The sequence below is a fragment of the Epinephelus fuscoguttatus genome, linkage group LG11, assembly GCF_011397635.1.
Source record: "Epinephelus fuscoguttatus linkage group LG11, E.fuscoguttatus.final_Chr_v1".
Taxonomy (NCBI): Eukaryota; Metazoa; Chordata; class Actinopteri; order Perciformes; family Serranidae; genus Epinephelus; species Epinephelus fuscoguttatus.
Window position 1 is genome coordinate 40,802,856 of NC_064762.1, and position 25,406 is coordinate 40,828,261.

A 25,406-nucleotide genomic window follows, 5' to 3' on the forward strand; every position below is an offset into this window, starting at 1 on the left:
GTCCAAACTTTTGGCCTGTACTGTATATATATATATACATATATATATATATACATATATATATATATATATACATATATATATATATATATGTATATATATATATATATATATACATATATATATATATATATATGGGCACGACCAAGGGATGCTCCTGCCCCCCGCTCTGCTCTCAGTGTCTTCAGTGGGGCTTCAGAGCATGGTCTGGATGGTGTGGCCAGGGTAGATCCAACCTTTTTGATGTTCGGTGGGGCCTCCTCCACGGGCAGCAGGGTTGCTCAGCATCCGAATAAGAAGTGCCGCACCATGGATGGGTTGGTGGCAAAGGCTTTTCAGTCTACAGCCATGGCCTCTCGGCTGGCGAACACGAATGTCCTCCTAATGGTGTTCCTGGAGGGGCTCATATGGGATCTGGTATCCAAGAGCCCAGCTGAGCTTCTGTCAGAAATGGCAGAGGTAGTGCATACAGTGATCCAGGGTGCTAGCACTCAGGCCAGGGTCCTGGGTAATTCCCTGGCGCAACTGACCATGACTCGGCAGCATATTTGGCTGAGTCAGTCGGGTTTACTGGATTCAGACCGGGCTGCAGTCATGGATGCCAGGATAACTCCTGGAGAGGTGTTTGGGCTGGCAGCAGAGGCTGCGTCGGATGAGGCTCAGAAGGTTTGGCAGTGTACATAGTCCATTCACCAGCCTGGACGGTCGAGGCGTGTTAGCTTCCAGCGGCCTCGTTTTGCTAAGCACGACCCCTCCCATAGCTCTGATAGAGCGGGATGGGGGGTTCCACCACAGCAGTCACAGGGCAATGAGCGTTCTCGCCCACACTCCAGAGAGCGCGCTGGTCGGCGCCTGTGTCAAAACAACGCCTCGCCCATTGGATAGTGGACTTGATTGCCCTGGCTTATGTGCAGGCTGGGATAGATCCCCCCTCAGGACTTGGTGCACACTCTACAAGGGCATTGGCTACCTCATGGGCGCTGTTTCGGGGCACTCTGTTGGAGGATGTGTGTGATGCAGCAGGATGGGCATCCTCTTTGACTTTCACCAGATTTTGAATCTGGCTTCATCCGCTGTGTCTTTTTCAGTTCTTGGGGTAGCTGTGAATACCTGAGTTAAATTTTTTTGTACTTGAGCAGTTTTGCTCATGCTCCAGGATGTTTTTGTTGCCATTTGGACTGTGCTGATTATTGCCGTTACACTGGACTGGAGACACTTTTTGTTCAAATCAAATCAACTCAAATCAACTTTACATACGACAGTAACACAAAGTGCCTCACAGAGGTTAAAAACAACAAAGATCCAAAACAGAAAACAAAAACACTATGGTTTACAATAAAATGTTTCAACTGAACTTGATTGTGTTCTGTTACTTATTGCGTGACTCTTGAACTACCCGGCCTTTTTGGTCTTTGAGTGGTGCCACCTCGCTCTCCTCGTGACTGATTTGGTATACTGTAGTCACATGGTTACAGGTTCACTGAAATGAAATAAAACGAATGTTTACGCATGTAAACACGGTTTTATGAATGAAAGTGAACCTAACCCATCACTGTCATTTGGCAGTGAAGGTTGGCCCTGCTTTCCTTCCCAGTCGGTAGAAAGAGGAAGAGTGTGTGTGGGTGCAAGGGGCTTAGTAGGGAGCCAAGCACCCACAGGTGTGATTAATTTGGTATAATGCTTCTGATCCGAGAATGTGGTCACATGGTTACAGGTTCACTTTCATTCATTAAACCATGTTTACATACGTAAACATTTGTTTTTATGCTTTTTGCAATCAAAATGTTTTTCACAAGTCATAATTCTTTTTTTCCTTTTACAGCACCTGAGGATTTCCCTAATACCTGGAACAATCATTACTGCCCCATAAGGTTCTTATGCAATGGAAACATTATTTACATCTTCAGTAAACAGAACGAACCGTAGATACGACCTGGCAGCGGGAGACATTTTTTATATAGTAGTCCGTTAAGCTCATGGAACCCTTTGGCCCAGCTATTAGCCAAAAAGCTAACATTATGCAAACAAATTTGGCAGTATGTTTAACAACAAGACTAGCTAGCTAGCGATCCAGCTATGTTATTGTCCCCAGATCTACGTCAAGATTTTCACGAACAAACGATACACCATGTGTAATCTTACTTACAGCCATAGTCTGAAGTAGCGAGTTGAATAGCAAACTGAATGTGAAATGATTGCTTAAGTTCAGAGGGTGTGTTACAGTCTCCATCCTCTGGTGTTCAGAGGATGGGGCACTAAAGCACTACTCTTAGTGTGGCAAATTAATTGTAAACAGAGGATCTGACTGTCTCCCTCACTCACATTAGATACAGGCTGCTGGCACATTAATTTAGAACGGTGAGCAGACAATTTCACTGTTACTACTTTGTAAGTGTCCATTATCTGTTTTTAACACCCTTCAGCCAATCAGAATGGAGTATTCACCCAGACTATGGTCTAAGGCCTCCTTCTGTAGTTTTCAGGTAATGTCAAACTACCATACAGTATATAACCACTCCCTATATACAGTAGATATGTTGGGCTTATTAGCTAACCAAAGCACAACAATTCTTAGTCTCAGGTAATGACATACAATGATGAAAACATAATTATGAATATAATATTTGAGTCCTGCCTATGGATCCCCTTCAGTCCTACAAACTGTCCCTTTAAGTTATGTCAAAGTAAAACTTAACTCACATGTGACTGGAGGTAATCTCCCACCTTGGTTTTTATCTGTGTTCTCCAGCCTTTTCCTTCAGCATAAGAAACCTAAACCTGTACACAGATCTGATTACTATAAGGCAGCAGCTTGTAAGCAAATTAGAGCAGATGTGTTATGTTACATTATAATATGTTAGAACTTTACTTTGCCTTTCCTATAATCTGACATAATTTATTGGTTTTGTCATAAGGACTGTGGAAGTAGCAAATGGTGTTGTAGCACAAATTTATCATGAATATTCACAGTTCAATATTGCTACAAGCAGCAGTTCTGGGGGTCAAGAGAATGTCCATCAAACAGAATAAATTACACACAGGCATATTATGGAGCTTTGTACACACTGCACTTTTCTTTTAAATCATAAATGAGGAAAGCACAGGGGCAATCAAGCCCACTTCCTGTTTCTGCTCTTGCAGTGGCCTGCAATAAATGACAGATGACAATGTTGACAGACCTGCAGAAATTCACTCTATATGAAACTGATTAGCCCGTTAAACCTCCATCCACTGTTACTTATGAGCAAGCCAATCACTGTTAATAATGCATGCACCCTCAAGTCAAAGTACATGCTTTTCATTGTGATGTATTCTACATACTTATAGCTTTGAACCTGAACGATTACTTATCACATTTACGTTCACATGCAGGATTCTTTCAATGAGGCAGACACACATGTAAAATATGGCCATAATTCCAGTGTTTTAAATCAGCTGTTTTTGCCTGATATCAGAATTGTCAACTCGTTACACTCTGTTTTCATCTGTATCGGCCTCATCCTAACGTAATTTTAAAGGCGCTGTATGTAAGAATGTGGCCAAAACGGTTACTGCACTCAAATTCAAAATACTGCCGCAAGTCGTGTCCGCCCCCCCTACGGGATACAGCTGAGGAGGACCCGGCTGCTAATGCTATGTACTGGGACACTGCTAATGCTGCTAGCCGTGCTGCTGTAGCTCAGTCGTAACTGTAACTGATGCTGAGACTCTACTGACTGCGTGACTGGTAGATGGTGGTGGGTGGCGCAACAGGCCAAAACACAAATTCAAAACATAAACATGATTTGCGGACTGTAAAAATGTTTTTTAAATGCGAATATTGTGGCTGTACTATTGTTGTCGATGAGATCAGTATGTTATATGAACATTATTCCTTAGTCTCTGTGACATATTAGGATGATTTTACGACTATTTGCTTTAGATTTCTTACATATAGCTCCTTTAATACCACACCGATGCATAGCTGTGTCAGCAGACCTGTTTTACAGGAAGTATTCCTACACCTGTTTTCCTTACTTAACAGAGAAATACAACCGCACACTTTCTGAATTCATGTTTTCTCTTTTTTTAGAACATGTTAACTTTTGTTTTGCTTTAGAAAACAGCCCTGAAGAAAGCTCTTTGCTCCGCTCCGCTCGGCCCTCTCTTAGCCCTCAGCAGCCCCAACCCCCCACCCCCCCATACACACTCTGCAATTATCCCCGGTCGTCTTTCATGACGTGTGTGATGTCATCGGGTTATTCTTGTCCTATTTTTATTACTTTTACTATTATTTCAGTCACTGTGTCTGTTCATGTGCCAGCTGAAATGTTATTGTGGTCACCTAAAAAGCCCCAGCAGGTTGCAGGAGCTCCATTTGAGGTACCGTACACAAACATACAAGTCACTGAATCCTCCACAATAAGTTCCTACAAATGTTTCACAATAAAAGCCTATTTAGAAAATGGAGGGATTCTCTCAGCCGAGGTTATAAGGGGCTTTTAATTTGAAACACATTCAGAAAGTTTGAAATGACGGCGCGATGCATTAACTTTATCAAGGCAAACAGGAGCGGATAAAAAGTAAAAATATAAAGATACAGAGGGATTAATAAATAACGGCCCTTTTATAATGTAGTCTGTTTCAGATGAAGCTGGTAGCCTCTGCAGTTGTGGTGAGTAAAAGCCCCGCCACTATTTTTTAATTTTCTTACTTTAAGTCATCTGGTGCAAATTCTATTTTTTAATGTCGCAATATATATTGCAAAAATAATAATAATAAAAAAATCGCAATGTCAGTTTTTTCCAATATCGTGCAGCCCTAGTATTTAATATTCATTCATTGTGCAAAATAAGAAAAAGCATGTTGGCAGATTCTGATAGTTCATTAAGCCAATATTGGCCAATACGGATGATGTGCCGGTGTTATCGTGCATCCCTAATTTTCCACCTAATTGCTGCTCCGTTGTGATGGTCTCGTGAAACTCATCACCTCTGAGGTGCTTTCAGGGATGTTGTTTTGCTGCAGGCTGACGCAGAAGTTAGCATCACCCTGGTACTCTTGTCAAAAAGCCTATGCGATTTTTCAATTTGATTTTAGGTTATTGCACAAAATAAGCTCTGTGGCAAGCAAACCTTTATGGTACTTACACATTTAGTTCAGCAAGATAATCTTCATAAATGAACACCACTTCATTATTTTTGAAGCCTGAATGCAATACCTAGAATTAAGAAGCTAATGTTAGGCTACAAATGACCTACATCATGGTAGCATGACTTTACAATAAGGCCGTGAAGCCGTCAGTGTTTGTGTGATGGCATTCTGTAGTCTTTTTTAGCCACTTGTTAGCAACCCCCTTTTTAAAATACATAAAAGCTTAAAATGTGTCAGTGTGATTTTTACTGATGTATGTTGTGTCATAGAACAAAATGTAAAAGTCCTATAAGCTTGTGTTAAGCACAGACCTTATTTACATCTGACATTTAACCAAAAACCCATTGACTTCAAGATGAGGGAACCATCTTGAAGTCAACCTCCACTCAAATACCAACTCATTAGTTTTAGGAGTCAGGGGCACTCTATTTGCAAGAATCATGAACACAACCAATCAGAGGCGAGGGGTCTTTGACAAGGTTGTCAATCATGTCCATCACTGCTCATGAACTGTGGTTAGACTGTTAAACTAGGCAGCGTTGATCAAATATCAAGATTATGTTACTGCATTGTCGATTTCTCACCTCAGACATTTTCAGAAACATATTTTAGTGACTGTTTAGTTGTAAAATGAGAAAGTTTGTGACCCCGCTACCATGTTGGAAACACCTGAGCTGAAACCAAGCACAACCCACTGGTTGGGGCAAACTTTCTCATTAGTACACTAGGGGTGTGCCGTATCATCTCATTCACAATAATAACAGTATAATTTCCAATATCATATAAGAATGTATATCATGATACTCGCAATATTTCGACTTGTTGACATATTGATGTCATACTGTTTCCACGGTGACAATAAGTATGGCTAAAAGCTAAAGTATTCTGTGGTGGTTCCACAAACATGAGCAGCTTCAGTAGTGTGGAATAAACTGTGGCGTCCTGTAAGTTTTATTAACAGCCCTGGACTTCTCAGACCAGGGGTGATTCTAGGATCGGAGAGCTGCCCGGCCAGGCAAAATAAATTTCACTGTTTTGTACATTTCAACTCAATTTCATTCCCACATTTGTGAAAGAAAAGCACAACACTTTTTGGGAAAGTCTGTGACTAAACCATCAAATCTGATGAAGGTTATTTAAATGCTGAGCCACAGCAAAAGAGGAATGGATTGGAATCATAAAAGAAACATATCATAACCCTAATTTCTGGGGGAGGATAACTCATTTTGATACAGCAGCTCCTCAACATACACATAAACAGTATGTATGTTTCTGGAGTAAACCAGCCCCCTATAGTGAGTACCAAAAATACCAAAAATGGACCTTGGACTTATTTTTTGGACTTTTGTTTGAAATGAAATGCACGACATGTAACATTAACACATTAACAGTAATTGACTTTTTCAATGTTTGTCTCTGCCTTTTTCCTTCTTGTCTGTATTATATAATACAAATACATAAATAAAAATACACTTCAAAAAAGAAAAGTGCTTGACACACATGCACATGACACGACAGCTAGCTTCTCTCATTCATGGTTTTGACACTTTTCTAACTTGTTAAAAAGAGACATACAGTAAAAAAAAAAAATCTCAAATTTTAGGGGTGCTGGGATTCAATTGTGCTAGAAACGCCTATGTCTCTGACTCTTTAAGCCACTTACCGCTCAGAGGGAACTTATTCAGCAGCTCCTCTGGCAGCAGCACACTGTCTCTCCCTCTCCTCTCTCACCGTGTGTACACGGGAGTTGGTGTCCTCAAGTGATTTTGTCATAAACCTTTGGTAATGTAAACCTCTGTTCGCGGCTCGACAAAAAAATACATACATGTGAATGTGGAATAGGTATGGTAGCATAACAGCAGCCTGTCACAGGTAATACAGCATGGTGATTAGAAGAGAAATGGCAGAGCATAAAGGTCCATGTGTCAAAAAAACAACTCAATCATTTAGGATTTTGCTAAAAGAGAAGGAAATCACCTGTTGATTTATATACATAGATCTCAGGGTACATTTTTCGTATTTGGGACCTGTTTAAATGTGTCATTTGTGGTAGATTTTATTTTGTTGAACATTTGATTTTGTATACAGAATCTGAATCTCACTTTGAGTTACTGTTGTTAACAAACTAAAGCAATGAGGGATCATTGTTGTTTAGTTTTTACTGAATATTTGCAGGAAACTGTTAGGTTGACATGTAAAATTAAATCACTTATTTGCTTGCAGTTCTACCTTCTTAGATTAATAGTAACATTTTTTTTCACTAATTTGTCATAACATCAAGAGTATCGTTATTGCAAAAATACCCTGAAATATTGTGATATTATTTTAGGGCCATATCGCCCACCCCTAGAGTACACCAAAATATGTCTCTGAAAACATTTGAAATCTCCAGCTTCCAGGGGGCAGCCCTAACTGCACTGCCTACCTTGCACTTCAGATGTTTTCAGAAACATATTTTAGTGTAATGTTTAGCTGTGAAATGAGAAAGTTTGTGGCCCTGCTGCCATGTCGAAAACAATTGAGTGAAAATTTTGGGATGGGAGGTGGTGAGGTGGGAAATCGACAATGCAGTTTGACCGCAGTTCATGAGCAGTGATTGACATGATTGAAAAGTGCTCTTTTTGAATTGACCTGTGATTGGCCAAAGTCTCCCTTCACAGGCTAGATTTTCACAAGCCTGAAAACTGAGCCAAGAGCAGGTGCAAAAGTGTAGTGTTCTTTCACACCACCTAAATTACAATATGCTCAAAGATTATTATGAGATTTTTGCCCAATGATGCCAAAAATTAAACTGCATACCCCAGCTTTAATCACATTTACTTAAATCTAAAAGTAACTAAAAAGCCCAAAGACGTTTGATTTGTGGTGACTGCACAGAATACTTGGAAGAAAATAAGGCAAACCTGAAAGTCTTGGTGTTCCCCACAGGGTGGTTCTGCAGAAGGTGCAGGTACATCGACTGCCACAACAGCAGGGAAGACTCCTCAGAACGATTCAAAGAGTGTCATCCTGCAAAACACCAGGATCACTACAGGGAAAACCAACACTGTGGACATCACCTTTGTGCCAAAAACGGTAGGGCTTATCACCACTTACTGCAGTATGCCTCAATATACTATACTTTCATTACACTTCCTGTCTTAACATGCCTTTCAAAAAATCCATTAAACTACCTGTGAAGTGCATCTTGACAAATTTTGATACATTCTGAAGGCCTTATAACTCATAGGTATTGCTGCTGAATAGGATCAAAATATGCAAATGTCTAAAGGGATTATTATTTACATTTATTTCACACTCAAGATAAATATGTTCCTAATCCACAAACACTTGAACAGGGTGTTTTAGTGATGAGTAATGAGTAATTAACAACACAAGCTTGTAATGAGCATTTGAACACACAGTCCATTAATGTATATGTTAGAATCATCATTTGAGCAGCCTGCCTCCTCACTCAACAACTTGCACTAACTGTGTAGAAAAAGCAGTGGAGTTATGGTACCACAAGCACACTTATATAGTATTCCCACCAGTTCAGTATTGTGTCCTGCTTAGTTTTATGCCTCTGCATTGTTTTCAGGTTTTCTATACATCCATCTGTCGGTCCGTTTGTCTGCCTGTCCCATTCTCATGAATGCAGTATTGTCTTGGGGGAGTTTCCTCAAATTTGGCACAAACATCCACTTGAAGGATGAAATGATTAAAATTTGGTGGTCAAAGGTCAAGGTCACTGTGACCTCATAAAACATGATTTGGGCCATAATTCAGGAATTCATACACTAATTATGACAAAATTTCCCAAATTTGTGTGAAGATAAAACATATAATGATGAAGTGAAGATCAAAAGGTCAATTTCACTGTGACATCACAATGTTCTGCAGAATCACTTTTCTGGCCATTAGTCAGTGCTATATCTCAGGAACAGAAGGGGAAACATTTGGTTAGATACTGAATTGGTGATACTAATCTTGGGTGCCCACCTTGAAACTATGCTGACTGTATAGAACTTCTGTGTGAGAAGCGTCCATATTTTCACAGACATGGATGTAAACTGAGTGCAACTTGACTAGTGCAAGGGGGCATACAACCCCAAGGCAGTAATTGCAGTTGTGACTTTTTCTGTTTGTCTCAGGTTTGGGGTAAGCCACCCACCACCAGCCAGCTGATGTCAAAGATAGAGAGGCGAAAGGAGCTTCTATCCCTCGAGGTGGACTTTGATGACTTCATGATGCCTTTCAGTCAGAACATCCAGAGGAAAACGCTGGAGCTGGCAAAAACCACAGAGTAGACCCAAAGGAGGTTAGACAGCAAGAGCAGTAATGTTGCTGCAGCACATATCATATTATATTCAGCAAAACTAAAAATAGCAGTTATTATCCTATCCATTCATTCATCCATCCATTTTCATCTGCTTGTCCGAGGCTGGGTCACAGAGGCAGCAGGCCAAGCAAAGCACCCCAAACATCCCTCTCCCCAGCAACACTTTCCAGCTCCTCCCGGGGGCCCCAAGACGTTCCCAGGCCAGATAAGATATGTAATCCCTCCAGCGTGTTCTGGGTCTCCCCGGGGCCTCCTACCTGTGGGACATGCCCAAAACACCTCCAGCGGTAGGCGCCCAGGAGGCATCCTGATCAGATGCCTGAACCACCTCAACTGATCCCTTTCGATGCAAAGGAGCAGCAGCTCTACTTCGAGCTCCCTCCGAATGCCCGAGCTCCTTACCCTATCTCTGAGGCTGAGCCCAGCCACCCCTTGGAGGAAACTCATTTCGCTGCTTGTATCTGCAATCTCATTCTTTCGGTCACTACCCATAGGGCTCATGACCATAGGTGAGGGTTGGGATGTAGATGGACTAGTAAATCAAAAGCTTTGCCTTCCAGCTCAGATCTCTCGCCATCACAATGAACCGGTGCAGTGTCAGTATCACTGCAGAAGCCGCACCAAACTGCTGATCCATCTCACGCTCCATTCTACCTTCACTTGTGAACAAGACCCTGAAATACTTCAACTCCCTCGCTTGAGACAGTAACTCTCCCCAAACCCAGAGGGGGCAATCCACCATTTTCCGGCAGAGAACCATTGCCTCAGATTTGGAGGTGCTGACTCTCATCCCAACCGCTTCACAGTCGGCTGCAAACAAACTTATCTGTTTTGTAATCCTACAGAGGAACCAGAATCAATATAGCAGCTTTTAGGTATTTCTCTGTTGTTTGCTAGCAGACTGAAGTGACCAGAGGCATATTCACAAAAAAAAACAAAGTAATCAGTGAAGTTATGCTGCTTCTCCTGTGTAAATGTGCACAGCTCCTGCTCTTAATATGGAGTCTGACAGCAGTTCTGCAGCTCTGCTCTGATGCCTGCATTCACATTTTACTCATTGTCATTAATATTATCCTCATTAATGATGTATTAGTGTAAGCATGTTGTGAATCCGTCTATGTAGGTGCAACTTCCTATCTGAATAATAATGAGCTGGCTGTTCAAATGAAACTAGCAACAGCAGTTGCACTGTGCTGTGCACTGCTTTTTGACAGGTGTAAGATAGGGTCCTGAGTCTGAGCTGTTATCTGAGCTGGCCAGCCTCCTGTAATAATTATAGATACTGCATTTACTTTGGGTTTATCTTTGAATTAATCATTGCAGCTGCTTTAATCGACATAGTTAGACATCATGTTACTAAACCTTGTTAAAACAATCTCATTATATAGGAATACATTTTTGAGGACAATACAATGTAAATTCATCAAGCTAACTTAGCAAAGGTAGAATTCATTTTTGTGAATAATCAAATGACAAAGTCATGCAGATAAGAATGTGAACATTCACTTAAAAATAAAGATAATTCTTAGGTATACACCACTCACTACTGTGAATCCACAATGCTCTGCTGGAATTAACTGTATCTCTTGGAAGCTGTAAAACAAAACTCTAACAAATCTAACAGACATATATTTGTCAGTACACTGGAACTTGTACTGATTGTAAAGATTTTGTACATAAATACAGAATTGGTGGCTGCTGTGCTTATTTTGCTTTCAGTCTGGTTCTGTTCATCTAGTGCATACCACACATAACCCAACCTTTAATTCTTCCTGCCTCCAACTATGTCACTGTTGGGTCAAATGATGGAACTGGATGCAATAAGAATGCGGACTCTGCAGCTGCTTTGCTGTATCTTTCAATACAGCACGCACTGAAGAATGCATTGCTACAATCAACTACATTTACCATCAACACTGATTGAGAATTTTCCTTTTAATGGCCAAGAGGAATTACTACAGCTAACAAACCCTGTTACAGCGTTTTTGTAAGCAGCTCAACATTGTTTACAGACAGATGCACAAAATGTATGTATCCTGATAGAGCAACTGAATGAAAATAATAATCACATTACACCTCTCAGTGTAGTCCAATGATCCAAGCAGTTTATAGGCCCAGTCAAATGGATATCATATTAAGTACCCAAAGAAGAAGAGTTTTAGTTTCTTTCTTTTGTTTCTTTCCTTTTATGTGTTTCTTACTTTGTCTTTCCTTCTCTCCTTTATTTAGTTCCTTGTATTTTGTTTCTTTCTCTTTTCTTTCTTTGTTTTCTGTTTCTGTCCATCTACTGTTTCTTTCCTTCTCCCCTTCCTTTCTTTCTTGCTCTGTTCCTTTTATTTGTGTTTCTGTTTTTTTCCTGTCTTGTCTTTTTCCTCTTTCCTTTGTTCCTTTCCTTTTATTTGTTTGTTTCTTTCTTCTTTTCTTCTTTCCTTTCCTTGTTATATTGTTCCTTGCTTTCCTTTAATTTATGTCATTTTTTCTGTCTTTGTCTTCCTTTGTTTGATTGTTTCTTTCCCTACTCCCTTTCTGACTTTCTTTTTGCCTTTTGTTTCTTCTTTCTTTCTTTCTTTCTTTCTTTCTTATTGTGCATGCCCTTAGACATGTACTACAGTCACACAAAGTCAACACATGAACTCATCAAATCATTACCTTTTGTGCACAGACTCACTGGGTTCAGTTATATTTGATCACCACTGGTTGTCTTTCATTTTTCTTGAACTGACTGCACAGTATCAGGTTACAGGCAGAGTAGCACTGTTCCTCAGTCAGATGCAGTTCCATGTAGACACCAGCGCATGGCACTGTTTGGCAGATTAAGCACTGCAGGGGTTTGGTTGTTTATTGAGCTAAGAGAACAAAAAACTTGGGGGGAGCTCTTGTGTTTCAAGCACAGAAAGACATCAAAATGGCAGCCATGTGTATTTACTGTTGTGATGTTAGCTCCTCAGACTGCTCTGAAACAAATCTGAATTTCACATATTATTAAACAGGGGATATTGATACCATTAGAGAACGGATAAGAATTGACCTTACTCCTCCATGTGGTATGTTTGCCTGGATGAACTGACTGCATGTGTAACTTCAGAGTGGCTGACTGGAGCTGAACAGTAGTCGGGTCATATTTTAGTTGTTGACATTCGTATCAAGAATCATCTGAGGAAAACAAATGTGCTATTCTGTGTTAAATGTCGCATTGATGCACACTGCCATCATCACCATCACCAGATAAAATTAGATTGCAGTGTCCTCAAGGTCCACGGGGACGCAGTTATATAATGGGGTGGGGGTGGGGGGGCTTGGCAACACAGGGCCTGGATTATTTAAATATACATAGTCACAACAGCATTGATGACAAAGATGTGAAGAGAGGAGAGCGATGAGAGAGGCAAAGGAGGAGAGAGGAATGAGAGCAGCAGAGCAGAGCAGAGAGGGGAGGCAGAAAGAGGCTTGAACATACGTGGTGATGTACAGAAAGAAAAATGCAGACAGTGAACAGAGAATGAAAAACACGCCTGAAAACCCAGCAGAGCCATTCATAATGAGGCAGGAGAGACAAGGAGAGGGGAGGACTGACGGCGAGGAAAGGAAAGGCGAAAGGACGTGAGAAGATGAGAGGGGGTGGAGGGATGGGGATGGAGAAGGAGCAGTGAAGGGTGACTCAGAGGATGGGGAGGGAGCATGGCGGAGGGATGAGAGGGGAGCGGAGGCGTGGGCGTGAGGAGGAGAAGATGAGGGCTTTTCTAGCACAATAAGTGGCACACAGGTTAGAGGGAGTAAACAAGGCTGCTGGCTCTGATTGTTGGCTGTGACGCAGTGTGTCTGTCAGGGCGTGGGCCCGTGCTTATATGGTCCTGCAGTATGTGTGCCTGCGTAGTGAGTATGTTGAAATACTATAGAAGGCTGTTTACATATCAGAATGCTTGTTTTATTCACAATGTGTCATTTAAGGCTCTGTAACATTGACAGATATGAGGTTTCCTATGTGAATACGCTATGTTTATGTACGCATGTGTGTTATGTATGTAGGCATGTGTGATGAAAGTTTACATTATTCAGGCTCTGCTGTGCCTCATATGAAGAAAACGCTGCAGTGTGTGTTATATTTGTCTGTGTGAGTGGGAGTACTTGTGTGTGTCTGTGTAAGTGTGTACGTACATACTACTAGTGTATATCCAAGGATATATCTCCTCTCCTCTCCTCTCCTCTCCTCCTCTGCTGAGTATCAGTCTGAGCACAGATCAGTCTGTGTGTGTGTGTGTGTGTGTGTGTGTGTGTGTGTGTGTGTGTGTGTGTGTGTGTGTGTTGCTGCCAGCAGCACTGCAGTCTCCCAGCTCTGGTCCTGCACCGCTTACTCAGCACTCAGCACTCCAACCCTTCACTTCCCAAAACAACCCACTGGGACACACACACACACACACACACACACACACACACAAACACACACACACACACACACACACACACACACACACACACACACAGTATCACTGTTACCACTTTTAGGCATGTTATTATTACCATCCATTATAGCTTTACTTCCATTAAGTATGCATGCACACAGATGGCCTTGCACATGCATTTTGCATAATCCAGTAATTGCATACTGTATGCAAGCAAGCACAACACATACATGCGAACAAAGATGTATTGGTATGAGTCCTCATTTTTTATATAATCGGTGGTAAACATCAGAGACACCCCTCAGTATGAGCCAGTCCAGTTCAACACCAGTGCTCCAGTGAAATGTGATCCCATCAGCTCCTTTAACTTGTGGACTGTAATTTAGTCCTTTTTTGTGTCTTCTGACATTGTTGGCTGCTGCTGAATAATTGTTCCTGTTTCTGAATGGTTCTGGTCAGTGTTGGGCAGTCACGTGTTACAGTAATAATATTACTTTTTTGAGCAGTGTAACTAATAAAAAATAAAATTTCAGTAACAATATTACAGTTATCCCATAAGCAAATAACACATTACAACGTTACTTTTGTTATCACCCCACTACTGACTAGAAATACAGCAGTCACATCAGCAGATTAATTTTCCTAATCAGCGTGTTGTGCCACAAAGCTAGTTTGGAAGATGAAAATGCTTTCAGCAGTTGGAAATATTTACATTACTTTGATTTTGTTGGAAAGAAAGATGACAAGAACATTGCTGCTGCAGGTAGTCGCACTAAAACTCTTTACATTGTGAAAAACATGTTCTCAAACCTTCAGTCTGAAACACCAACTATGACCTACAGCACAACAACATGAAGCTCCAGGAAATACACTCCACCAAAGGTGAGCCCTCCTCAGCTGCAGAGGTTGGCTGTAGCACTACACTGGCTTACAAGGACTTGTTGTTTCAGAGACTCGGGCATGACAAACTGAAAGATTTTCCTGTTCATCAGTGAAGTCATTAATGGTCTGAATGGCCTGGCAGTTGGTGGTTAGCCGGAAGGCATCTTGCACTGTCCCAGTTACAACTCCATTGATTTCATCCAAAGACAGATAGGGCTCCTTTACCAGACGATGGCTTATGCTGGAACGGACGAAGGGTTCGCGGCTCAGGGCATCAGCGACAGTGTTCTTGGACCGTGGGACATATTTCAGGTCAAAGTCATATGCCGCTAGTTTCGCCACCCACCTCTGTTCACAGGCATCCAATCTAGGCTTCGTTAGGATGTAGGTCAAGGGGTTGTTGTTAGACAGTGCAGTAAAATACCTTCCTTTTAGCCAATGGGAAAATTTGTCGCATATGGCCCAATTTAAGGCAAGAAATTCCAGCCTATGAGCTGGGTAGTTCAACTGGGATTTTGACAGTGTTTTGCTAGCAAAGGCGACAGGCCTTGCACTTTTCTCACTATGATGAAGGTGAGAAAGAACAGCTCCAATCCTGTCAAATGAAGCATCCACAGCAAGAATGAAGGGCTTCTTGAAGTCAGGATCGGCTAGGGTCACACTGTGCAATAGATTGTGTTTTCAGAGTGTCAAATGCATCCTGACACTTGGATGTCCAGTCCTCTGCCGAGAACTTCACTTGACTAGAGCGGCACTTTTTCAGTGCCAGCTTGAGGTTATGGTTCTTCAAGTGAGAGAACACCATCTCCAAGCACTCAAGTGCTATCTGTTCAGTTGGCCCAAAGACCATGAGATCGTCCAAGTAGCACAAGAGGCTGGTGAAATTTTCATCTCCAAAAATGGAGAGCATCATGTGCATGAATGTAGCCGGACTATTGGACAGACCCTGAGGCATCCGGTTGTACTCATCCAGGCCAAACGGGGATGAGAAGGCAGTGTACTTTTTGTGGTTCTCATGCAGAGGTACATTGTAAAAACCGGAGGTGAGGTCCATGGTGGAAAAGAAGACATTTCCCCCCAGTGTAGCGAGAGCATGAGCCTGGTGAGGCAGTGGGTGTGCATTCTTCACAGTCCTAGCATTGAGCCATCTGAAATCCGTGCAGATGCGCAGATCCCCATTTTTCTTCCATACGAGGACAAGGGGTTATTCATACTCACTGGAGGATTTGGGAATGATGCCTTTTTCTTCCATTTCATTGAGAGCTGTTCAGCTTCTCATAGTGGCTTGGTGGCACTCTGCGGTAGGGCAAACGGAATGGCCTCTCATCCACTAGATGTATCTTGTGTACAAAGTCAGATGCCTCTCCACAGTCCATCTTGTGTCGTGACTCATGTCTCTCAATGATCTGGAGAAGCCTGTCTCTCCACAGGTCAGAGACGGCACATGAATCCAAGTCCAGATCAGTTAGACCATTGCTCTTCTGACATCCTCTTTGGACCTTGCCGTTGTAGCGTCAGTCATAGATTGAAAGTGAACTTGGATGTGTTCAGGTTGAGACAGATCTTCAGCTGCAACACAGGGAAACACATCCGCCAGTTTTGTGTTCCTCTTCAGCACCATGGGTTCATTGGTGGGGTTGATGATTTCATGGACATCGATCGCCCCACATAGATGTAACAATCCTACCAACCAAGACATTTCAGGGTCTGCATCTTGCTTGGGTTGGTTCAACAATCACAGTACTGCCAACTGACATAGGTGCAGGAAGCTTGCCCCACACGAGATGTTCACTTTGTGGTTGTAGTGTCACACATCATTGCAACTTCAGTGTGCCAACCTTGTCCGGTACTGTGTCACCTCTCCACCTCTCTGTGTTGGAAAGAAGAGAGAAGGAGTGATGGCAGTCTTCATTGGTGACACTGCTGGGCTCAGACATGAGTCGCCAATAGCTGACAGTCTTTCTCATCAGTTGAATAATTGTCTTTATGGCATTACTGCCCAAGATCATGTCATCAGTCTTTCCAGGCACTACAAGCATCGGGATAACCATTTTTCAATCATACACTTGTATTTCCACATCATATGCAGCTTAAGGCGTGACCAGATGACTCCCTCGATTATCGTCTCCAAAGAGACACCTGCTGCAGTTACAGTGGTGTAGAACAAAATGTCTGACTTATGAATTCTGTCTGTACCTTGAAATATGACAGTTTTGTTTAGGGGCAAGCTAGAACAGACTGACTCAAAGACTGACTCAAAATCCTCAATATCACTCATGGGAGGGACACTAAGAGGATCTGCCCCATCCTCCCCTGGATGCAGATCCATTAAGTTTCCCAACTGTGCAGATGGGGTGGATGTCATCTGCACAGGGCAGCTGCGTCTGGAGTGATCAGGTGAGAAGCATTTAAAGCAGAGTTTCTTGTTGCAGCAATGAATGAGAGCAGAATGGGTTGCATCGCCACAGACAGCACATGGTAGGTTATTCAGACCCTCAATCCTGGAGGGCTTCGATCTAGGCTGTCTGGTGGAATTAGCTTGGGTTGCAGTAGATCTCTCCAGCAGAACTTTCTCCAGCATGATAATGACACATTCAAGAGCAGCTAAGTCTGGTGACTTGGGTGTGGGAGAGTCTTTTGAGTCAGGTGGAGGTGCTGCAGTGTGAATCACTTTAACTTTGTTCACATACACATTCTCACTGGGCTTCCTGCTCACAGCAACAGCAGCACCCCTTGAACCCCTCTCAGTGTGGTACTCATCCAGCACATCCTGACCACTTATCAGTTGTCTTTGACCTGAAAGACATGACAAGCTCTTTGGAGGGACAGTTCTTGATAAACATACGTGTCACTTCGAGGCTGTAGTTCCTTGCCTTGTTCGTTGAGGCGATCAGCAGCAACATCTGCAGCTTGGTTGAGCCTCAGCCAGCAGTCATACGCATCCTCATTACTCTTTGGCAGTGTAGTGTAAAAGTCTGCTAGGGGGAGAGGCGAACAGGGGACAGCAGCAAAATGTTTACGGAGGAGAACATAAATGGCGTCCGGGCTCAGAGTCACATCAATGCCACCGTTCCTCATTCCAAACTTAACAACATCTTTAGCTCGACCTCTGAGGTGAATGAGTATTTCCTCAGCCTGCTGCTCTGGTCTGACATTTGTCCTCTTTATGTAATTCTTCATCAGGTCTTCCCACTCATGCACATCCACAGTGTCTGTGTCATCCCCTTTGAAGGTTGGAGGCTCTTTCACCTTCCTGTGAGGCACTAGCTGGACTTGTGACAAGTCCAGACCAGTGGGTGCATTCTGTACAATTGGGGTGCTTGGTGTGGTTGTACTATGTGCTAGGCTGAGGCGTGCAACTATAGGGCCTACTATCCGCCAGCTGCTGGCCAAAATGTTTAATTGTGTCACTCATTTGACTGGTGAGAGTAGCAGTAACCTGTGTGCTCGGTGTAGGTTCAGTGTGGTGGCTCTGAGAAGGAACCCTGTCTCCACTGACTGAAGAGGCCTTAGCTAGAACCTGCTCACCCCCCTGAACAGTACTGACAAACTGCAACACCATACCTCTACCCCTACCTCTGCCAACACTCCGAATAGGAGATGTACTAGCATTCCTGTGTATGTAGCTTATTTTCAAAACTCACTCGACAAAATTACATGAAACATAATCAAAACAAGAAAGCATATAATAACACAAAGAAACTGGTTGAGGAACAAAGTGCCCCAGTTATGCTACACACTGGTTGATACACTGTCCACCTGAAAGCACAAAGTTGAAGCCATCCATTAAGATGGTCACAGCACCAATGTGAAGGGTCACAGCTATCTTTTTTTTTTTTTTTTTTTAATTGGTGAAACGGAGTGACAGGGACAAAACAAAACAACATGACAGAAGCAATAATATAGGACATAAACAGTAGACATAAGGTGAGTAGACATACAAACAACAATAGACAAAAACAGCATATGTATGGGGCATATTTCAATATTTGAATGAGGGGTAAATGTCTGTGTTATATGGCTTAGACAGGGTGGGGTATGGCGTGAATAATGAGGAGAGAAAAATAAGTAAACAGAATAAAAAGCAAACATATAAATATATTTGAGGCATTAGGGTTGTAGTGATGAGAAGAGAAAAAATAAAAAGTAAAGAAATAAATAAAAAATAAATACATAAATAAACAACAACACATAATGTAACATAATGTTACAACATGATATGAAGAGATATAATATATTATAAAAATATATATTATGACATAATACACAGTATAATATAACATAATATGATGTAACACAGTATAACATAAGCAAAGCAAGATATAATATAGTGTGATGTATTGTAGTGTAATATGAAGTAATATAGTATGATATAATATATTATAATATGATACTGTATCACACAGTAAGTAAAGTATTATATAATATAACATGGCACATCGTAATACTATGATATGACCCATGGGTCACAGCTATCTGTGAAAAGCAGCTCCACACTACTGTCACTTCTACAGACCACAAACGATGACCAGATGGATTATGGGGTGTTCATTACACAGAGCTCTCTCCTGCAACACAGCATACACCACAGTAATGGCGTTTGAAAATTATCGTCAGTCTCAGGATAATCTCAACAACACATGAAACAAGGGTAAGCATTTAAGCTAGTTTAGCATCATTACAAGTCTCCAAAATGTAACTTTATGGCTTAACAAATCACAGTAAATGCTCAAAACAGTTAGCAGACATCACAATGAGTACATTACACAGCAAAATATAAAATAAACCTTGAAACCTTTAAGAAAATCATTAATTATACCGGACTATGCAAGAGGACATCTTACCACTGTGGAGTCCTCTTTTCTCTGTGCAGTTCCCACGCTAACCACTGTGCTAATAGATAGCTGTTGCACCTTTTTTTGCCATTATATGTATATATATATATATATATATATATATATATATATATATATATATATATGGATTCACAGGTTCAAGTTGAAAGAAAATCTATTTCCTGTAATTTCATGCTGCGATGGCTTCAGAGCTCGCTGTGTCTCTGTTTCCCCACAGAGCCAATAAATGTAAACACTGAAGCAGGGCTTTGGAAATGCTGTGTCTAGTGAAACAATGGCGGTGTTGCAAAGATCCTAGTTTATCATCCATTATTGATGAGGGAGTCATATTTCACACCAGCCCGACTGACTGTATGTAACACAACAACACCTCATGTGTGTATACTGAATGTGTGTAAGCAGATTTAGTGGGTTTGTCTGTGGATGTTTGCTATCTGTGCAGGTTTACTGAGTGAGCATATGTATTTCAGTGTGTGTGTGTGTGTGTGTGTGTGTGTGTTGCAGTGATTCATCATTCATTAGTGCAGCCTTGGCATTGCCATAGATTGCTTTAGCTTTCCAAGCTATAGATTCCAATTTGCTGCAGGCCTGGGACTTTTATTATGAGGATATTGATTTGAATTTCATAGTGAGAGCAATAATGCTGGGTGGTAAACAGAGGACTGGGTCTTGGCTCAGATAAACACACCAATTCTTGGGAAAAAGACCAAAAACAGATACAATAAATATCTGGCAGGATAGATTACAGCTGTAGCATTTTACTGACTAAACTTCCTGTGTAAAACTGGGATTTGAAAATACGTAAATTGTAAAAGATCAGAAAATACATTTACCATACAAGTTTATCACCATCTTTTCTTTTGCTGAGTTACCAAAAGAAAATAGGAATCAAACCCACAACATTTTTGAGCTTAGAGTGATTTTCAACCAGATTCCATGGTGCGCATAATGAAAACACTTAAGATACTTAACCCTTTGAAGTTGTAATTTATTATGCCGTTTCTGTAAGGGGATATATTAGCTTTACTTTGCCTGTTTTCTGTAAATTGCAGAAATACAAGTTTCCTCTGCCCTGAAAACAGCTCATTTGTGTCACTGGCAGTGATCATAAAAAACAGAGGGGTGCCATTAGCCTAAAACCACTGTAGTTTCTGCCTCATTTACTTTGGCTGTCAGAATAAATTTATGATGTTGTTTTAGTCTGAAATATCTAAATAGCTTCAAACAAATGAAGCTAAAAATGTCCAAGAAACAGCCACAGAGAATCACTGTGCAATGTTTCACTGTCTATAAAAGTGTGCATGTCAACTCATTTTAGCCATTTCATTTATTTCAATGATTTAAACAATTAAATGCTGATATGCTGTTGGGAAGCACTGATTTATCGGCAGCACATCAGTATCAGCCGATTTCACTTTGTTGACTGCCATCGACCTATCAGCAAATAAGATGGCATTCACTGATGGCAGTGGCCGATGTTTTCAAGATAAGATAAACTTTATTGATCCCACACTGGGGAAATTTACATGTCACAGCAGCTCAAAGCACTGACAGAAAGTGGAGGGTGATAATAAAAAAAAAAAGATTAAAAATAGAGAATATGTAGATACTATATATATATATATATATATATATATACACACACACACACACATATCTTTCTGGATTAAAATATAAAATATAAATATATATATATACATATATATATATATATACATATATATATAAAAGTAAGGCACTAAAATGAATGAACTGTTCAAAGGTCTCTTTACTATATATACTGTTGTTTCACATCAGTTTTGCGCAGGCTAAACAGTAGGGCTTGAAACTAATGGCGTCCTGTCTTCCCATGGACAATATACATTTTATGGGATGAACAGAGATTTTTCCTGGAATGCTGTAGGGAGGAAAAGATGTAGTAAACTTACTATTGATGTGTCCTAGGACATACCCTGTTGTTTTCCTGATAATGCTACAAAGTGAACTACAAATCTGTGTTAACATCAGCAGGAGGAGAGCTAGTTAATGTTAGCCTAACTTACTGCTAGAACTTAATGCTAACAGAGGTTACATAGAGTAACAATACGATGCCTTCAGGTTCTATTCAGTAAAAATGAGTATAGGGCGAAGATAAGTTATAATGTTCTCATGATGTACTCATGTATTCTTGTAAAATGTCGTTTTTGGGGAAAGACTTAAATAAATACAGCTGTTAGAAGGAGAAATTTGTTCATGTCTTCACAGCAATATAGAACAGATATTAGAGAGGAAATTATGATATATTTAGTAAAGAGACCTTTGAAACAGTTATTTAGAAAAATGTTTTTTATGTGAAACACGTGTAGTAGGCTAAATGATTAGAAACCCTCACCTCCCCAGCAAAGAACACTTTTCTCAAAACATCTTCAGCAATGATGTCATAAGCTTCCCCACTGCCTGTCTTCACAAAGCTGTAGGACATTCTGAGACCACAAGTCTTTCTCCAGCATGTGACAAAGGGCTCAGGGACGTCCTATTGACGAAAATGGAGACACCCTCCATTCCCTTCTAAAAGACTGGACCGAAAGTTGTAACATTCAAAGATTATCTAAGCAAATGGTAGCAACATTTTACTTGAAATATAATATTGCAGGTCCTTTTCCCACAGCACTGGCATAGCTAAGCTGGAGGGGGGTGGGGTGGGGGGGGGGGGGGGTGATGATCTATGTCTTATCTGTGAAAGGTGATCCCACATTGTTTGTTTTGCAGCTGCGCTCATTTGAGCAGCCATACACTGCGCAGAAGTCTGGCATCTTCAACCCAGCTTTTTCTATAGACTTCACTTATGACTCAAAACTCACTCAACTGCTGTGAACACAAAGCCAGTAATTTCAATGTATCCATGCACCATGTTTTATATCTACATCAGAATGAAATAAACTCACACTAAATGCTCAGTTAACTTGTCACTGTAGGCTATGTTGTGGTGGAGGGTCGTGACTCGTGAGTTTTCAATATGATTTGTCAGAAGGCCCACCTTTACCACAATACAACCACCATGCACACAGGCAACCGGCTAATGAGAAGTCTCGCAACCTCTTTGTTAGCCAGTTACAAAATACAACCATAGACATAATGATAGTTATTTAGACAAAAGATTGGGTTGTAATAAAGTTGTCTGGTCTTGGGAAAACCTATAATATAGCTGTGTTTAAATCTGGATTGTATTTCAGATGTATTTAACCTTAGCTAGCACTAGATAATAGCAAGCACTAGCCTAGCCAAACTGCCTGACCAACCTGATCTCACAGAAATACGTGAAATGACCACAACCTCTTAACACCGCATTACGTGGTGGCAGCACGTAATGGGTTGAAATTACGTGCCGGTACCACGGAAACAATGCTAATGTAAAGGCCTACATCTTGACATTTTATGTCATTTATCATAGTTTAGTTCTTAACTCCAGTGTTTCCTCAGTGGGAGCCATGTGCCCCAGGGGGAGAACGCTGGTTCTGTGGCGCTGGCTTGGGGTCCGCTCTCCCCTGGTGGAGTGGAGGGTAGCCGGGTTGCCGCCTCCCGATGTGGACGGCTCCATGTGATGGTGTTTCCTCTCTGTTTCTTCCATGCTCAGCCTTATTTTTCTCTTCTTATTTATTTATTTATTAGTGGCGTTTGGATTCGGTTACGGCAAACGGACAGCAATTTGAAATGGAATGAAGCCCACAGATGGCAGACAGTAGCTACAAAACGGTAGTGGAACGCGCCCCATCCACCCACAGTACAATGCTCTTATAGCCCTACGCTATCAAAAGCTGGCAAGATACATTTATTTTATTTTATGGCCTTGACATTAACCTGTCATATTGTTGAGTTATCAAGGACACTTTGGTGTTTTTGTGTGTATACAGAAATGTTAAAGATATCATTGAGGAAAACGAGGTTGATGTGGCGTTGAATCAGGGAATCCGTATGTCCACCACGACAATGGATCCTAATTGACTTTACATTGGCATTGTTTCCGTGGTACCGGCACGTAATTTCAACCCATTATGTGCTGCCACCACGGAATGCAGTGTTAAGAGGTCATGGTCATTTCACATATTTCTGTGAGATCAGGTTGGCTTGACTATTGGGTTTCTTAGACAAATGAAAAGCAGCATTTTCAAAGGATCCATGTATTCTATATCATAGCTATTACTAAAATGGTTATGTTTGTAAGACACCAAACCGTTTAGAAACTGATCAAAAAGTCTGCAAGTTATGAGTATTTTGTGACTGCATACTCACCAACACACAGCAATTGACTCTAGAATGACCCTGACACAATGTGGCCGCCAGTGAGCTACACCTGCGCGAAGCCTGATCCATCCCCTTGGTGCTAACACCATAAACAGGGCTAGCAACAGCAACAATGCTGGAACAGCTGATGGTGTTAACGAGAGGGGAACTGAAGGGGTGAGAGCCACGAAGATGCTGTCCTGATATCAACAGTAACTGATGTATAAATGTAGTGCCAAGTTCTGCACCTCCTCTAGGCTCTGTTTTCAGGCTTTAAAAAAATCTAGGCTGTGACAGGAGACTGGCCATTCACAGGTCATTTCAGAGAGAGGGTGTTCCTTTTGGCAGATGCATGTGCACATTCCCTCAGATGGTAAAAGCCTGATTCAATGGCAGAGAGTCAAGCAGAGAAAGTTGGTCTTCCAGCATTGGAAACAACTGCCTACACTGCAAAGCAACCCAGAAAATGAAGACTGACTTATTAAGAACAGAGTCTTAAAGAGGGACAATACACAAATGAAAGACGTGTCAGTATCAGCAAAGTGTGTCAGAGATGGAGAAAAAATTTTACTACTAGTTTAGCCTTCTGCTAACAGGAGCCAAAGGCCCACAGCTGTGGCTTTAAGTTTACGTTCCTGTAGCTAACGTTAGCTAGAGCCTCAAATAACAATGTTTCCTCCACCTCACTTCCTGCCGCCACAGACAAGAACAGGCGGCAGCTCTGGAGATGGACCCCCAGTCAGCAGCTGTAGCAACCAACTGAAGATGGGTCTCTAGAGCTGCTGCATGCTCTTCTTCCTGAGAAGCAGTGTACAGCAATAGGGAGCAAGGTAGAGGGACTGTGAGATGGCTAGCTAGCTAATTCTTTTCTCATTTGTGGTCTAATAAACAGAGAGAGCGGGGAAAGAAGGAGCTACAGGCAACTTTGCAATGAAATAAGATTAAATAAATCAATGTATGGAAAACAATGGGTTACTCTATAAAGGGCTTATATGTAGGGTGACCAGACGTCCTGAAAAATTCAGGACAGTCCCGAAATCCAAGCAGTTGTCCCAAATCCCGAATCCATGATAGTCAAAAAATTACACTAGAGCAGAGTCTGGAGTAGTTATTGCCTGATAAAACATTAAAAACTGATCATGGTGGTTGAGTCGTCCTGCAGCTCCCGCCGGCTGCACATTGGCTGCACCAGTTTCTTCATGAATTATGGGTGTTGTAGTTTTTAAATTGTGTACAGCAGTGGCAATGAAATAGATGAAGAGAGCGTAAGCTGCAGCCGCGAGGACAGGAAAAGCGCAGGCAGCCACGAGAAGGAGTGATTTGTACGTTGCAGTGCAGCCTCCTAACTGTTCAAAACTGTTCTAAAGGACAAGTGCACTTACATTGATCACTTCCATAAAATAAAACGAGAAATTGGAAAAGAGAAAAATATTGAAAAAAAAAATGTTAAAATTTAATTAGGGAACTGATCACGGATGTATTGTCACTGTGTGTTTTTACGTCTATTGTTGCTTTAATTTGCAGCTATGCTTTTAATGAAGCTGACATGTCATG

General features: G+C 41.4%; 1 protein-coding gene across 1 annotated transcript in view; it reads left to right on the forward strand.

Annotated features, from left to right (window-relative positions):
* Positions 1-25,406, forward strand: part of ankef1a (ankyrin repeat and EF-hand domain containing 1a) — a 78,670-nt gene that overhangs the window by 28,485 nt on the left and 24,779 nt on the right. The window contains 3 exon segments of the mRNA XM_049590667.1: positions 8,062-8,208; positions 9,267-9,363; positions 9,366-9,433. Of these exon segments, the coding sequence (XP_049446624.1) occupies positions 8,062-8,208; positions 9,267-9,363; positions 9,366-9,433 (312 nt within the window).